The sequence below is a fragment of the Rhinolophus sinicus genome, linkage group LG02 (genome assembly GCF_036562045.2).
Source record: "Rhinolophus sinicus isolate RSC01 linkage group LG02, ASM3656204v1, whole genome shotgun sequence".
Classification (NCBI taxonomy): Eukaryota; Metazoa; Chordata; class Mammalia; order Chiroptera; family Rhinolophidae; genus Rhinolophus; species Rhinolophus sinicus.
Window position 1 is genome coordinate 15,427,903 of NC_133752.1, and position 12,456 is coordinate 15,440,358.

Here is a 12,456-nt window from a genome sequence, read left to right on the forward strand (position 1 = left end):
AGCAGGTTTCTCACTAGGGGCCATGGCTTGTACTTAAAAATACACACTTTCCAGGGGTAAGTAGAAAAACAACTCATCCATTGGATGAAGTCCCACGTCACTTCCCATTATAGAAATCACCACTACGGCTTTTCCGTTTGCAAGGAGACAAGGTAAAATACAGAAGGTGCACGTTACCTTAAAGCTGAAGTCCATCCATGAATATGGAAAAGCAGGGAGAAAGGGGGAAAGATCCAGAAGGAAAATAGAATAATAATAAATGAGTAATGTGTACTGATCTGAGAAACATGCCAGGAGTTTGGGGATGATAAATAAGAAAAGCAGAAGTAGATTTGAAACATTCGTTTCCCTTTATTAGCTCAGTGAGGCTGATGTGTACTGCACATTAAAAAAAAAAAAATCACAGGAATTTTCATACAATGAATAAAACCACAACAATACATGTAGAATTGGCAGGTGGAAAAAAAAGCCCGGCAAGGGCTCAACTAATCGCTCACTTTCCCTCTTCAGCATAGTTCAACCAACAGTATTACACTTTCACCTACAAATCTTAAAGTAGCTCCATCAAATCAGCAGTTCACATTATTGAAAATGTCTGTCACATAGGTACAAATTTAGAATCATCACATTATATTACATGGCTATTCTAGGTCATCTATAGATCAGGTCTTAGACTACAGTGATTGAAGTTCTCATTACAGCCATCAAAAAAGGACACATAATCATTACCTACTGTAAGCTCACATCTAAAGGCATGAAAAGGTTTCCTTTTTTTAACTGACCCAACCATCATACCCCAATAGTGCAAAGTTCCCTCACTGCTGCTTTGAATGTTGACAGCCCAACCGTTGCTTTCTCAGAGTCGTTTAGCAAAAATCAATCTTGTTGCACTGGAAGAATTAGTCTGCTACATCTCTTTAAAAAAAAACAAAAAACCCACATTTCTAAAGCACCAGTTCGGTTACCAAAATTGTAGATGTGGTACTTACCACAGCATGAAGGCAATGTTCCACGGTCATCTAAAAATCCTAGAGATCTATGCTGAAATTTGCCTCCAGTGATGTTGGGGTGTTCATTTGAAATAGTCTCTCCAAAAAAAAAAAAATTAAAAATAAAAGGAATACAGTTTACATTTTGATGGGCTACCCACAGTGTCTGCATAAGATACAAAAGCTCTATTCCGATGGTTTAGTGATTCTCTCTTTGCACTAATTTTAGATGCAATTTGAAGTCCGTGGGGGGAAAAACAAAAACAAAAACAAAGCTGTCTACATGGTAACAATATTTGTCAGGCCAGAGGGGGAATAAGTTAATCCTCAACATGAAATCTGTAGTGCTGTCTTTTGATAAGTAAGAAAAGAAACCAAGTATTTTTACTCATGTCAACAATCCAGGGCAGAAAGGAGAATGTATTTAAAATTGGATCACAAAAATTTAAAGGCAAAATAGAGAACGCATCTGGTCCTTGAACACATAATATGATTTACTAAATATTGATTTCTTAAAAATAATTTATTGCTCTTAATAGTCTCTTTATTATTATTATTATTATCATATTATTATTATTATTCTACAACAGAAGATACTCAAAATTCAGAAAGAAAGACTGTAAACTTTAGTTTGGCGTTCACACAGAGTTAAAATACCTGCATTTAACCTACAGAACAACAAGAATTAGGCGGATTAAAGATGTGTTACTGTTGTAACGCAGAACCTGTGAACAAGTTCTTGTATTTCGTAGTATTTTTATTGCTTTCTATCTACTTAGAAATAAGAAGCCGAGAAATCAAGCAAGCATCCGACAAGACAGACAGTGGATTCACTCAGAACGCAATATGCTGGTGATCAATGAATGCAGCTATCAAAATTAGCTGCATTGGCCTGGGGGTGAAATCCATTTTATAAGATCATGTTGGGCGAGAGAAAGGAAAAGAACTAAGATTAGGGAGTAGGTATATCATGTCTTCGAGAAAAGTCATGTCAGCCAAACTGTCATTGAATCTCAACTTAGACACTTGAATACACAGTCCAAACTGTACTGAGTTCCATTCCAGGGGCTCCACACTCAGAGGAAATCCTGATGCTCAAAATGGAGGTTTTTCTGAAGTTTTTTATTGAATTGAGCAGAAGCAATGTCATCAAGAACAACATCATGGTCACATCAGAGGCCATGCTAGTGCAAGTAGAAACACTGCTTCTGCAAAAGCTGAATTTCCCAAATGAGACACTGAAACTCCACCCTGACAATTGCCATGCATCCTAGGTAGAAAATTTCCACTGGCTTTATAATTTTCATCATCTCATAATTTATAATAAATAGGCTATCTGCAACTGATAAATATGTCTCTTTAGTAAACAAAGGAATGAGATATCAGTATTTATACAGGATGCATAACTGTAAAAAATACAGATAAATACCATCATCATACTCTGCCAAGGGAAAGAGATACTGGCTTCAAGGATAGTCTTCAGACACACATTGATTATTGTAAAAATCATACTGTAATTATTACCTCAGCTTTTTGTATCAAATTAAAATCACAAAAATTAAAACAAAACAGCATTTTAAAAAGATTTTTGACCTCTAGTTTCAAAACTACTGTTGATAGAGAAAATAAAAACATTTCTTAATGGTTACCCATTGAGACTTTACATAAAATCATGATATCGTCTAGAAAAATTTTAGATGAGAAAATTTTCATTCCCCTAACAAATCCAGTGTATAAAACTTCAAAGAAAAACAAGCAACAAGAGAATGTGGAAAAATATCGCAGAAGTGGTTAATACCTTTAGAGGGCTAGGATATTTCTTGACAAGATGCTTAGATCGAAGCTCACCTACGAAAGGATGGATGTGCGTAAAGCATCATTTTGTTGTTGCTGCACTCAACAGAAACACACACTGTCTTTTTTTTTTTTACAATCAAATATATATAAGCAGTAAGTTCAGCTTCTAAATAGGTTAGTGTACAATAATTGTTTCACCTCATAATTACATTTGAATATTCTTGATTAAGAAAAATTCAGCAGTTTTGAAAAGAAGGCTGCATTTACAGTGCATAGCTATAACAAAAAAAGAACATTGTTGTATACTATGTACACAAAATAAAAATACTCCATTTAACATCTGTAAATACTTAACTACATCAGAGAATGTAGCAGTTACACTATCTGAACACATCCCAGAGAGTTCTACCCAACTCTCATTCATAATGTAACACCGTGCTCGCTCCTCAGAAAGAACCACTAAACAAGCTGCACGCTTGACCATTGAGAAGGCTTTTGAAATTTGCAGTGGAAGATCAACATTTTGGACATTTACATGGGTGTCAGGATAAAGAATAAATGACAGAAACTTCAAAATGTTAGGAAAGTTTAGCATTCTGGTGCCTGGAGTATCCGCTCCCACCCAGATTCCATGACAAAAGGAAAAAAAAGATAAAAAGGAGAGGGAGAGGGAGACAGAGGGGGAGAGAGAGAAAGAAAGAGGGGAGGGAGAGAGAGAAAGAGAGAAAGAGCAAGAGAGCGAGAGAGCAAGAGAGAGAGAGAGAGAGAGAGAGAGAGAGAGAGAGAGAATATTAGTTCTACGGAACCTGTGGTTTCTTCAGGATTGTCATATAATCTTTACGTTATGAGAGAAAGCTTGCTTTAAGTTGATTTTGCACTTTCTTAAAAAACAGAGTACGGAGGCTGATGCCCAGATATCAGCAGCTGTCGTTTTAGGGTGGTTTGTGGTTGGTTGGTTTTCTTTCCTTTTGAATTTATGCATTTTTTTTCCTTTTGAATAGAATATGAACATTTTGAAGTTCTAGGTTTTACTTGTGTCTTCATGGAACTGCTGCCATTTGAAGTGGTTTGCTCTGGCACACTCTGGTCAGGAACCCCCAGTCCCCACCTGGACATACATACTTCCCCCAAACCAGGCACGCATGCACACACACACACACACACACACACACACACAGACACACACACACACACACAGACACACACACACACACACACACACACCATCACTGTCACCAAGAGACTCCAGGGAAAGCAAAGCTGACACCCATGAATAAACATGTGCTTACTGGATATCCATTCTCTCTCTTGCCTCTTCAGCAGCTGTGTTCATGTAAACCATTGTTGTTCTCGTTGTATTGTTGTTGTTCTGTGTTTTTGTTTGTTTCTTTTGTACAGAGTGTAAAGTAGGAGAAATTCCTAAGTATCACTTGCAATAGTCTGTTAGGGAAGGACGCGCTGTCCCGTGAGGTATTCACCGTCCCTCTGTCATCCTCAGCCAGGGAGCATGTTACCTGCGGAAGCTTCTCTGAGCTTCTTTCAGTAAACTATCGAAATCCAGAGAGTCGTATTTGCTCTTGGTGGAAGAAGGGTCAAAGTCATCGGAGTTTGAATCTGAAAGAAACCCAAGACAGGTTAGTGCATCCTTTGCCCATGGTCATGAGCTCAATCATCCAATTCAAGACTACCTGACTCAACAGCAACTTATCTAATCAACATACTTTAAAAAGTAGGCCATTGCAACAACATGGATGGACATAGAGAATATTATGCTAAGTGAAATAAGTCAGATTGAGAAAGACAAATACCATATGATCTCTCTTATATGTGGAATCTAAAAAACCGAATAAACAAACAGAACAGAAATAGACTCAGAGATATAGGAAAAAAATAAAAACTGATGGTTGCTAGATGGGAGGGGGGTGGGGATGGGGGAGAAGGTGAAGGGATTAGAAAGCACAAATTATTCGTTACAATATCACCAAGGGGATACGAAATACAGTTTGGGGAATATAATCAATAATGTTGTAAAGATTATGTAGGGTGCCAGATGGGTACTGGACTTATCAGGGGGATGACTTCATAAACTGTGTAGATGCCTGACCACTGCACTATATACACCTGAAGCTGAAGTTGAATAATACTGAATTGGAATACAATATGGAGTATAGCACAGGGAATATAGTCAGGGGTATGGTAATAGCTATATATGATGTCAGAGGGGTAGTAGATTGGGAGAGGGAGGTTATCACTTTGTGAGGGGTGTAAATGTCTAACTATTACATTGCTTTGTACACCTGAAACTAATTAAAAAATAAAAAATAAAAAAATGGTCTCTCTCTCTCTCTCTCTCTCTCTCTCTCTCTCTCTCTCTCTCTGTGTATATATATATAAACAAAGAGAGAGAGAGAGAGGAACATTCAAAACACTCATCTATTGATTCATTTTAGACTTAAAAACTCCTAGAAGGTAATCAGAACAGACTTTAATGCCTATTCAATAGCAACTTATCCAATCAATATACTTTAAAATGAAGCTCCCACTCCTTTCCTGGCACGTTAAATGACGTACCCAAGGTTCCTCAACAACTTAGATGATAAAAGAAGCCTAGGCAGTAGAATTAATTTTCCTATTCACTGGGACTGATGTCACTGAATCATCAGAACTTCACCCGCTCCCCACCCTGCTGCTCCCCTTTGAAATAGGACAGACATATAATCCAGGCATCTACTCCATACCTTGGGGCACCCCAGCAACAGAGACAAAAATGTTCCCAAATTAGAAGGTTGAGGGAAATGTCCAGAGAGCGTCAATTCAGTTTCTTTACTCATTAATAGGAGATGGAAAATGTGCTTTCTTGGATCCTTAAACTAGTCCAAGTCAGGTTTCGGGCAGTTCCATTTGCTACTGCAAAGAGCTCTCAACAAAATGGGTGTGTTTCAGCAGTGTTGGGTGTAAAGTGAAATTCTCTTAAATATTTCTGATTTCTCTCCATTGACATCCATTTAAAAAGTTAAATATTTTTGCTGGTCTTGCAAGTGAGAAAGAATGCCTTGGAAACATAACAGAAAAACCTCTTGCAAATACATTCATTCTTTTGAAAGCATGTATTATGAAGAGAAAACAAACCTTTCTGGGAAACATTCCTACTAAAATATGAACATTTCCATGTTTTACCCAGACTAGGTTACAAAACAAAAATGCTCAAAATGACAGAAAAGTATAATACTAGATAATGTAGAGGCATAATCATTGACCTCACAAGTTGTTTTGCTGAAAAGGTTGCAATCCCTCAAGCTCTCCAGCGTCAGGCGGACTTTTTTTTTTTTTTTTTTTCCCACCCCGAGCCTACGATCTTCTTTAACTGTCTTAGATTTTAAAACAAAGAAATTTATTCACTTCTTTTTTTTTTCCTTTCATTCTCACCATTCCTTGTTTTCACTGAATTTTTGTCAAGAACGTTTTTCCAGGTAAGAACAACAACAAAAAACAGTACCAACAATTATAGTCAGCCTCAGACATAAAGGCAAGGACAAAAACTAGCCAGTCTTTCCTCACTAATATCTTAAGTGGTTAACTCTTAAATTATACTGGCTCCCACCCTTCTCTTCATGACCTAATTTATAGTTTGCTTATATTACTAAAACCTCATGAGCAGCTGTTGTTCAAATCAAAATTTTTTTGTAGAAACAAAGTCTTACTCATTGCTAGAGATTAGCCTAAAGTCAGAATTCCACTTGCATTGTAGATGGAGATGGGACAGTGTTCTGATAAGGGGAGTCGGTGTGACAGTACAGGCCCACCAAGAACACCCGCACGTATCTTTTCTTGGAGGAAATTTTGAGGATATTTAAAATGACCTAACTTTGGATTTTTTTGCATGACACCCAGAATTTCAGTGTTTCTCTATTTTGATTAGCAAATACTAAAAACGTTTCAAAACAGTGGTGCTCAAGAGTTTCTTCACCGTGAAATATGAAGGCTGGCACTCACATATATACCCACTCACAGGAGTATACTACATCACACAGCAGGCACCCACAAAATATTTTTGGTTGCCTGAAGATAGAATGTGGTTATGTGTACTTCCTGAGGCAATAACATCTCTTCCATTTCTATTTCTACACTAAACAAAGAATATTGCAACACAAGTATGATATAACAAAAGTTTTACAGGAATAACCAGAAAGCTACTCTAATTATTTTTATAAATAAGTTGTTACAAATAATGACATTGTATAAATAGAAACAAATCACATTACAACTGTATTCTTGGCACGTAGAAAACTGTTAGCACAGAGTAGGTACTCAAATTAATATCTGTTAAAAGAATATATTAATCTTAAAGATCAGCATATTACTAATATTATGGTTGAAAGTATTTGTGTTGGGATCTGGGAATTTTTACCATGAAATGGCAAGGGTTTATGAAAAGTTATATATATGTTTAAGATACTGATAATTTAATATATTGCTTTGAGTCAATAAAAAATTTGTGATGGATGTCTTATTTATTTCATTTTTCTAATATGTTTAAGTTCTACACCATAATTAATTCCTGATCAAAATTATTATATTCTTAGTACTGACCCATCCTTTTGTTCTGGTCCTATAGTCCTATTTTAATGTTTATCCTTTTTCTTTAAGATTTTTCATCGAGGTCTTTCATAAAGATCCATTTGTTCATAAAACAGTGAATAGAAAGACACACAAATTACAGATCCATACAAACCAGACTTACATCCTGGCTTCACCATAGTAACCTTGATCGTCTCTTTACATTCTGAGTCTCATTTATAAAACTAGCTCACAAACAGTCCTGGAAATCATTATGTTTTGCACTAATAGTATTGTAGTGGCCGTTACGTGGCCTCAATCACAGAGAAATAGGATGTGGGAACTAATTTCATTTAGGGGAACAAAAAAATACCAGGAAAAAATTCATTAAATCCATCTAAAATGATCAGTCACTCCACTTGTGGTAAAATGTATCTGTATCACATCATGTACACTTTACTCTTGATACACACATATCAGCTCAGAATCCGTCTAAGAACCCAGAATATGCTTCTGTCCAGCATATTCAGTGGCTGTGCCTGAAGCATTTAACTTGAACTCTTCAGGAGACAAAGACAAGACACATGAATGTTTTTCAGTCCCAAACCTGGACGCTGCTGTTGATGCTTCCATTTTAAAATAACTTGAAATTTCCAACTTCTTCTCACTGTCATCATTTTTAATCGTAAGAGCTACTCTTTATTGAGCACCTATTTTATACCAGACACTGTTAGTGGCTTCACAAACATTTATTTAATCTTCATGACAACATGATGAGGTATTCTACCATTGAAGAACCAGAGGCAGAGGGAGGTTAATTGTTTGCTTAAGGTGAGAAGTTAAGTGAGGTTTCAAACCCAGGTCTGCAGGATTCCGAAGGTCTGCAGGCTCTTCGACTACACCATGCCTACGCTCAGATCAAATACGCTTCATGCAATTGTAGGGCTTGAGGGAATTGGAAAAACCCATGCTACAACAATGCACATCAAACACACTTTTCAGAAAATACAGAGCTAGCCGAGCAGCGGCAAAGTTTCACTGCTGCTGGCTAGACAGGGCGATAACGAGAGGGGAAGCATTCTTCTTAGAAATATTTCAGGGAGGCTCTAGTTCAATTTGGAAATACCATTCAATCCTCCCTCTCCCAGTGATGAATCGTGATCTAAAGGCCCCTCTAGGTAGCTTATTTTTAAACTCTAGATGTTTTGAGAGACTAGAAACACCCTGGCCTTCATCACTGAAGAAAATAAGTCAAATCAACTCAAGACTTCAATCTGTCTTGACTGTTTTTATCAGTCAGCATTTGAACAAATGACTTGCCACCGTTTATATTTTCATCCCTGGGCCTCTATCTCTCTAACAGTCAGCTGCCTCTCCCCTGCTTCATACTATCTATTTAGCTTTTGAAGTGAATTATAGCATATTCCCCCTGAACAATGCACACTACCTATATCAATTACTCTAGGAAGACATCACTTTGGTGGAAGAAAGGAAAAAAAAATCCCTATATTGGGTATTCATTTCTTTCTTTATACCAAGCCAAAGCAAGTGCAGATAGGAATATAATAATGCTTAGGAATAGATTTATATGTTAATTTTATGATTCGTAGTATAATTGATTTAAAATAATTATGTCACACGCACAAGGCATTTGCCACGTTTCTGCCTTCATCAAAGAATTTAAAGGCTTACAATACACACATTAGATAGGGAATCACACGCAACGGAACAAAATTAAAATTGGAAAGGAAATTAAGATGTCCATTGTGGCATTATTTATAATATTAAAACATTGAAAGTTGAAAAAATGTTTAGTTATAATGGAATGATTAAATATAATGGCACCATTCACTGAACAGAATACTGTGTAGCCATTAAAGTATGTTGATAAGTTATTTTTAATCCTGCAGGTACAGTGAAAATGAACTTATATAATATTAATTGAGATAAGTAGAATTTAAAAGTACATAGTTATATATAAAATATGAGCTCAACTATAAGAAGTTAGACATTCTGAGACAAAACTGGAATGTAAATCACACACTAGGTAATAGTGATTACCTCTAGCTGATAGGCTGATAGGTGATTTTACTCTTTTTATTAATACTTTTTTATATTTTCTAAATTTTACCCATTGAGTCGGTACTTTCATAAAAGAAAAAATAATCAATGCTTATGTATGCTCAGTTTCCTTTTCTGTAAAATGGGATAATAATAATAACATCTACCCCCTATGATTGTTCTAGTCATTAAATGAGAAAATGCTTGCAAAGCCCCATCCGGTACAGTGTCTCACATATGGAAGTACTAAAAATATAGCATTTTTTCTTCTTTGTTTTAAAGAAAGTATAGTGTGATTTAGCATATAAGACTTTATTTTCCCCTCTCAAGGTGTAATTTGTAGAAAATGTTAACATTTCTACAACTTTGTGGTATAATAAGGAAAAAGGATAAGACTTGTATATATTCTGTTCCATAAAACAATGATGGTAAAGGTATGCTTTGTACACAAGGAGTCAGGGTGGGGACAGAATGCAATGGCAGATGACACACATGTACAAAGACACGTACACAACATAAACACATGCGGACATATACTATACCCCCACACACATGCACACACAAAACACAACACACCACACACACATACATGCACAACCAGTAAACAAGTTCACCATCTGGGCAGACAGTACAACAAATTTATTTCTGCCCTTTGTTGTTAATAGCTATGCTCCTTGCTTCTGAAACTGTCTCATGAATTAAAAAATAAGTAATAAAATAAAATTTGTATTTAAATATTCCCTCTAGTAGAACAAAGTCATGGTCCAACCCCATGTACCTACGGTTTACATTTGCTTCCATTTTGAGCTCTACATTATGGATTCGTCATTCCATGTACAATAAAATCCATACCTAGGTCTGCATAGTTAGACTTGAAAAATTGCTTGCGTCCACAAAAGTACAGCTCGAAGTCAGTTTCATTCGACCTGCGCAAAGTGTATCCATTTTCAAGAGCAGCAAAAGCATCACAGGTATAACGGTAGGTAATGAAACCATAGCTGTCTCTGCAATGGACAAAGAAGAAAAGTTCAAAGCTAGTGAGGAAGCATTAGCATATATGACTGTAACCCTTGCTACTTTGGGAGGCTTCGCCGGTGCCAACATCTGAACCACTGCATCCATTTATCAGTGTGATTGTCCTGTCAAGCAGCTAAATACTTATTTCTGGGACAGGAAACCTCAACTAGAAAGATTAATAAATAGGGATGAAAGAAAATAAATAAGGTTCTGAACTCAACATGTCATCTGTCAAAGCATCCCCATCCTAGTAATCTTATGGCCATAATTTTTTACATATGTCAGCTTCTAAACAAGAAATAATCTTGAAGATTCTCACCCATCATCCCGCAGATTTACTGTGCACTCCTCAATTTCACCAAAAACTTCAAAACGGTCCCTCAGTTCTGTCCGTGTCGTGTCAGGTCTGATTTTACCAACATAAATCACACGGCGTTCTTCCTGGAGGTGGGGGAAGTAAAGAGAGACTTGCTAGTTCTTGAGATAAGAAAGAAGCTGAACCTCTAGAAACATTCATAAAGGTAAAATCATGCATAATAAGAACCCAGAGAGCATGCCAATTAAAGCAAAACCTATACGAAAACTGAATGAAAGACTACACTTGAACCAAGTTCTAATTTCCATTTCTTCAACATCACTCTCATCCCTTACATGCTCTCTCTTTGGCACCTCGTTCTGTTCCACTTTTCCTATCCATCTCTGTTCTTCAGGCACATGAACTTTTATATATTAGAAAAGAAATACGTGTAATGTGATCATTTTATCACTGAATAACTGAACAATACCTATTAAATAATTTTCATTCCTGTGACTCAATTATTAATCCTTAAACGTAGTAAGAAACTGACGTGGCTTGCAAAATTTAATTTCTCATTAACTCAGAATTCTAATAATGAGATGTACAACTTTTTCCAGTTTTATTGAGAAGTAATTGACATACATCCTGTGTAAGTTTAAAGTGTACAGTATGATGGCTTGATGTACAAATTTTGACATCTCTCAAAAAAGTGATTCTTAACCTCTAGTATAAATAAATGTTACCTGGGGTGCTAATTAAAAATGTAAATTATTGCGGTTTATCCTGGCTATACTAAAAATATTTAGAGGATAGGGTTAATTTTTGACAAGCATACCCCAGTGACTCTAAGGCAGGTGGTCCAAAGACAATACTTTGAAAAATATGGTCTGAAAATGTAGACTATTTTAAGCCATGGGTCTCTAAAGAATAAGAGCTATAAAAAAAGGCTATAAATTTCCCTTTGCCAATGAACCTTATATTAGGAAGAGACTAGAAGGGTGTGGCCTAATTTTCACAAGTGGCGTCAATATCATCATCATCTGAAAATCATCAGCAATTTATTACCTACAAAATACGGGAAGAATATTTTATAGCCTGAGGATGCATTTCTTAAAAAAAACAAAAACAAAAACAAAAACAAAAAACCACGAATGCATTTGTAAAGTAAGAAGCAATCCTATAACTCTTATTCTGGGACGACAAGGCCAAAGGTGAGGCTATCTCTCAAAACTGAGAAAAGGCCAAGAATGTAAGGAGTTAACATAAAGAATGTGCTTACCACCCAGGCTGCATGTCTATCAAGGACAAACAAGAATGGAATGAATTTAAGCTTGCAGAGATTTAAGTTAGATGGAAGCAAAGACAAGGAAGCACAGGACTAAGGTATGAATTTAGCTTGCCTAAGAGTTTTCCCTGGATGTACTGAGAGTATCCTGTCTTGGACGATGTGAAAAGTAATTTAGGCCTAAGGCAAAGAGATGTCCTATGTTATTTACTGAACGTCTTTCCTTTTCATGTGTCTAGTATTTAGCAAAGGACCTGGCAAAGACTGGCTACTCAATAAGCGCTTTTGAAATATAACTGAACAATTCCCGGAGTGTATAATAGATATCCTCCTAGGTGATCTAATCATCCATGTTTCATCTTCTTTTACCTTATGCAACACTCATATTTCTACTTTCATCAGGGAACTTCCTCTGAGCTTCAAACTCAAATAACTAACTATCTATTTGATAT

At 36.3% G+C, this 12,456-nt stretch overlaps 1 protein-coding gene across 9 annotated transcripts in view; it reads right to left on the bottom strand.

Moving 5' to 3' along the window:
• Window positions 1–327: 327 nt before the first annotated feature.
• Window positions 328–12,456, bottom strand: part of PPARGC1A (PPARG coactivator 1 alpha) — a 627,593-nt gene continuing 615,464 nt past the window's right edge. For all 9 annotated transcript variants that reach the window (XM_074321853.1, XM_074321847.1, XM_019743879.2 and 6 more), the window contains 3 exons: window positions 10,741–10,862; window positions 10,257–10,408; window positions 328–4,400 (listed from right to left, as the gene is read on the bottom strand). In XM_074321853.1, the coding sequence (XP_074177954.1) occupies window positions 4,297–4,400; window positions 10,257–10,408; window positions 10,741–10,862 (378 nt within the window). In that variant the 3' untranslated portion in view covers window positions 328–4,296. The remainder of the gene's footprint in view (window positions 4,401–10,256; window positions 10,409–10,740; window positions 10,863–12,456) is intronic.